A 5,624-nucleotide genomic window follows, 5' to 3' on the forward strand; every position below is an offset into this window, starting at 1 on the left:
ATGTTTAGCTTTGATTTTCACCTCAAATATTGATATTACAAAGAAGAACGGGTAGATTGATGCTGCAAAGAAGAATGGGTAGATTGATGCTGCAAGAAGAATAGGTTATCTTCCTTATATAGGAATCGTTCCCAACGGCCATATTTATTAGAACTCGTGCCCAACGACTCTATTTCTTATAACTCGTGTCCAACAGATCTATTTCTTAGAACTCGTTCCCAACAGCTATATATTTCTTTCTATAAATATGGAACATTTTTTCTAACCAACAACAATCTCAATTCATTCTCAAATATAAACCTCAATCATGTATTCTAACAGTTCGAGTAGAAACGGAGAACAAATAGTATGTGTGGAAGCAAAATAGGTTTGTCCTAGTTGTTTCATGGATAATCATAGTCTGCTTTAATGCCCATGGATATATACAAAATGTCCCCAATGTGGTTGCACCGGCACTAGGAAAGTAAAAGAGTCGATACCGGAGAAGATAAGGTATTTGGAATGTGAGTACGCTAAATGTCCGGGAGAAGCAAAATGTTTGGAGGATGCAATGAAAGATGCAACAAAACAAGAAAAAGTTGACGAACTCTGCAAGAACTTCAAACTAAAAAGAAAGGTGGAGTTTGAATGCAGCAAGGGGATTCCCTGTGAAACTGAGGGTTGTAATTTATTTATGGAAATGCACCGGTCAAGTGCAAATAAAACATATGGAAAACGTTACTGGAAATTCCTTGTCTGTGAAAAGGTGGCATGGGCTGAATAAATGTTTTTATGTTTTAGTTTAATCAAGAGTTTGAATATCAATTGATGTAATGTGCTTTTTTATAATTAGTATGTGTTGTTGTAAGAGTTTAAATGTGATGAACATGACGTAATGTACTTCTATAATAAATAATAATATTTATTTTCATATCCATATGATTAACGATTACATTCATCACATGCAACCAGCATTTAAACCAATAGGCGACCCTATTGGACGAGTTATGTCTCGTGAGGGTTTACAGAGAGATATACCCACAAAACCTATCATTATTTAAATTCTTTACTCTTCATCTGATGAATTAGAGGATGAATCTTTAAAGGGGGAAAGGTTATACTCTGATAAACTGTTTTTCAAAATCACATAGTAGTTAAAAAAATCTAAAAGGCTTCCCCTTCTTTTTTTCGTAACTCTCCAAAGAAAATTGCTCCTACAATAAAAGAAGACAATATCAATTTACAATTAAATTAATCAACAATTCAGTACACATACACAAAAAATTGTTGGATAGGTAACTGATAAGTTTCTTACGATTTCCGAAGGTACTGGTGCCCTCCATAAATATAAGGATCTCTGTGTCGATACATATACTTTCACGTCTGAAATGATAACGTTTAACCTTGTTTTCAAATACTTAACCATTCTTTCATTAGGATTCCTGTTATGTATAGTCAACCTTTGCAGCAACTGCTCCAAAAGATTTGTGTTATTTAGTTGTTCGTCTTCTTCTTCATTCTCTAGATGAACATCAACCCATAAAAAAACTATCAATTCGTCATCCTACGGAATAAAACTCACCATAATTAAGAAAGAAAAGTGTTGTAGATAATAACTTAGACAAAAATAAGTGTTTACTTTTGAAGATGGAGAAGAGAGTTGGTCGAACTAATGTGTTCATTGGTAAACAATATGTGAATCCTTTATACATGGTCAGTATACATATCCATACACTGTACAAAGAGAATTCACGGATAAGTATACTAATCCATATACTGTACAAAGAGATTTCACGGATATGTATACATATCCATATACTATACAAGGAGATTTAAATGATTTAAACCATATTCCATCAAATATAAACGTATTCATTTGCATTCATAAATGAAGCCCAAAAATAATTTAAAGTCTCGTATTACATATGCATGTAACATTCGAAATCTTAAAACACAACAGTGAAATACATCCTATGCGTCAACATCATCATCATCATACATACCCGCATCATCGTACGCAACATCATCGTCACCGTCAGAATCCTCATCATCATCGTCCTCCTCATCGTCATCGTCCTCATCATCGTCATAATCCTCCCCATAGCCAGAATCCTCATCGTCATCTCCATCATTTTCATATTTGTCTCCCACATGTCCGTCTCCTACATGTTCAACTGTATGTTCAAAGTTATCTGGGATTTGATCATTGTAATATCCATAATAATCAAATTCTCCATCCTCGTTTTGACCAGGAACTACTTCTTCTTCTAAGTCTGTATCATCATAATCTCCTTTTGATGATGGAAGTACCACGTATTCCATATCTGGACCCTCCAAACTAGACAAGTCCGCTGCCTGGCCTCCTCTACCAGGACGCGCAACAATGTGCTTGACAAGATCATTTCTTAGTTGTAGGTATATTTCTAGGTTTTTCAGAGATGACATAAATATGCGACCATTATTGGTAGGTTCCGGAATCGTAACAGGAACAACTCTGCTCCAATCTGTATCCCGACGTTCATGCTCAATAATCATGTTGTGTAAAATAAGACAACATTTCATAACTAGGTTCAAGTCAGATTGTTTCCAATACTTACATGGTGATCCGACAATTATGAATTTACCCCGAAGCACTCCAAAAGCACGCTCGACATCCTTTCTTTTAGCCATTTGATACTTGTTGAATCTCACATACTCGGTAATTTCCAATGTCTGACTAAAAGCTTGCACAATTGTAGTCAACTTTGGATAGATACCATCGGCTAAGAAATAATCCATTTGGTATTGGTGACACATTTATGACATAATTGCATGGAGGTGCTACACCCTTTAGCATGTTATCAAAAAGGGGTGAGTGTGCCAACACATTCAAATCGTTGTTTGATCCAGGCATTCCAAAAAAAGCATGCCAAAACCACAAATTTTATGATGCCACCGCCTCAATACCAAACTACTATGTTTGTCTTTACCCCGATAAGTTCCTTGCCAAGATACCATAGAATTCTTCCATAGCCATTGCATACAATCAACACTACCAAGCATTCCCGGAAAACCTCGTTCCGCATTCTCAGCTAGCAACCTCTGAACATCTTCAGGTTTGGGTTCACGCATATCTTTCTCCAAAAGTCATGCAAATGGTGTGGCAAAATATTTTTAGATACATGCATATTGTAGTTGCACCCATACGAGTGTAATCATCAACACTATCAGCTGCCGTACTTTTGCATAAACATTTTATCACGGCAACTAATTTCATATGCGGAGAATGCCCCATAGTACCGGTTGCATATGGACGTTGATGCCATTATGGATTAACTTCAAGCAATTTCCTAACAATTTCTCGAATAAGTCTTCCCTCATGCCTAGACGTTGTTTGAATTGTCTTGAGGTATAACCAGTTCCAGGCGTAAAATAATCGTTCATCATTTTGGCATCATGCCACACTCGATCATGCGTTATTACACTATGCGTCTGTACCTCCCTAGGTACCGGTTGTCTAATAATACACATTCGTTCATCCAAACATAGTTGTGTAAACATTAGGAAAGCTTTCTCTTCTTCATCACTAGAGTTATCCAAATAAATTCCATACTTAACTCTCACATAAGCACGCATTAGACTCATTATGTACCTTTGCAAACAACAAACACAGTATCAATTTGTGTATCCCATATAAAAATACAAGTCAATCAATGTTATACATCGATATAGTAGTTTACCAACATTTCATTCAACATAAATCAAGACACACAACAATTAATCATGGATTTTTCACTAAATATATGTTCTAATTATATTATTGAACCTAACCAACCTAAAAACAACAATTTCATCAAAATCAAAATAAAAATCAAATTAATTTCAAAGCCTAAAATTAGAATCACTCACCTCAAATGATTTTTTGGATGAAATTCAAAATTGAAGAATGTATTTGTTTCACCTTGGAGTAACGATGAAACCCTTTTAATTTAAGCCAACGAATCGCAATGAATCAATATGAAAATCAAAAGGGGATAAAAGGGGTTTGAAAGGGTTTGAGAGGATGAAAAACTAGAGAAGAAGAAGAAGTAGGAAATCCGAGCGAGATTCTGATGACTTAAACCTATAAAACGGCTACTCAGTAGCCGTATTGGTCAAGTCAACGAGTTCACTGATACGGGTACTCAGTAGCCGTTTGGCACTATCATACGGCTACTGATTAGCCGTATCATGTAGGGAAGGGAAAAGAAGGCACCCTAGTGAGATTGCCCTTCTTGTGATATCCCTTCCCTACATACGAGGGATAGGGAAGTGATACCAAGCACCATAATGCTTGGACTTGAAACTAGATGTCTGAAATCAGAGGGATACCCTTTATAGTTTATACTAGTACTAGTTTATTTGATGTAGGAAATATCAATTGGTCCTATAAATAATATATTAGAGAGAGTCTAATCCAATTGACCTAGTTAATTCTCTGTTTGATCCTATTTGGTAATATAAATTATAGTTTGGTCCAAAAAATTATAGTTTGGTCCTAGGGTGATGTCATGGATGATGTAAATGTCATCTTGTAGTGGCAGAAATACCCTTTTGGATAAGGACCATATATATAGTCAAAAAGTAAGAGAGAATAAATCATTCTCAGATTTACTTTCTCTCTCCTATATTTTCAGATCTAGAATTTCTCTTTCCTTTTCTTGTTTTTTCTTCCTCCTAGAAGCTAACAATGGCGTCCCCACTTTCTTTTCTTTCTTTTTCTTCCTGCTGCTGTAACAATGGTGACTCGAAGGTGAAAATCATGTTTATTTTGTTGTTGCTGCGGTTGTATATGATGAAAACGATTTACAACGAACTCATCTGCTGCTGTTGTTGAAGAAGATGAGTTTTAGGATTTTTTTTCTTCTCTACTGATGATGTAAACGATGAAGATGATGAAGATGAGTGTTGTTGATGATGAAGATGAGTATTGTGGATGATGAAGAAGATGAAGATGACGGTTGTATATGTTTTTTCGTCTGTTTTATTGGTGTCGATTTTTGATTTTTTGATGTTTGCTGCTCGTGTTGAAGATCTTGAATTTGATGTTTTTCTGCTGGTGTTGAAGAATGATGAAGACGAAGATGAAGTTAGGTTTTTATATGGAGTTCATTTCTGGAATGAACTCTGTTTTTTTAGGTTTTTATATGGAGTTCATTTCTGGAATGAACTCTGTTTTTTTCAGGTTTTTATATGGAGTTCATTTCTGGAATGAACTCTGGTTTTTTCAGGTTTTTATATGGAGTTTTTTTTAGGTTTTTATATGGAGTTCATTTCTTGAATGAACTCTGTTTTTTGTAGGTTTTATATGGAGTTCATTTTCTGGAATGAACTCTGTATTTTTTAGGTTTTTATATGGAGTTCATTTCTGGAATGAACTCTGGTTTATATAGGTGATTTCTGAAAAAATAAGTAGAAATTAACAGGAGTTCATTTTGACGAATGAACTGCTACAAAAAAAAAATAAGTAGAAATTAACACGGAAGGGTACTTTTATCCATTTAATATTTTTAAATAATTATAGACCGAACAGTAAAAACATTTGACCAAAGGACTAAACTGACATGAACCCACCTAAAAAAGGACCAAACTATATTTTTCCCTTATTTGATCCCAATAAGCCTTTT

The 5,624-nt window shown here is 34.9% G+C and overlaps 1 protein-coding gene across 1 annotated transcript; it reads right to left on the minus strand.

Moving 5' to 3' along the window:
• Window positions 1–1,950: 1,950 nt before the first annotated feature.
• LOC113273102 (eisosome protein SEG2-like) lies at window positions 1,951–2,757 on the minus strand. The gene has a single exon (XM_026522870.1). The coding sequence runs from the start codon at window positions 2,755–2,757 to the stop codon at window positions 1,951–1,953; it is 807 nt and encodes a 268-aa protein (XP_026378655.1).
• Between the last annotated feature and the right edge of the window lie 2,867 nt (window positions 2,758–5,624).

Source organism: Papaver somniferum, chromosome 4 (genome assembly GCF_003573695.1).
Source record: "Papaver somniferum cultivar HN1 chromosome 4, ASM357369v1, whole genome shotgun sequence".
NCBI classification, from domain to species: domain Eukaryota; kingdom Viridiplantae; phylum Streptophyta; class Magnoliopsida; order Ranunculales; family Papaveraceae; genus Papaver; species Papaver somniferum.

What these genes read in the sequence shown, in the direction of transcription:
- LOC113273102 (XM_026522870.1), bottom strand. Translation starts at nt 2,757, where the DNA reads ATGGATTATTTCTTAGCCGATGGTATCTATCCAAAGTTGACTACAATT.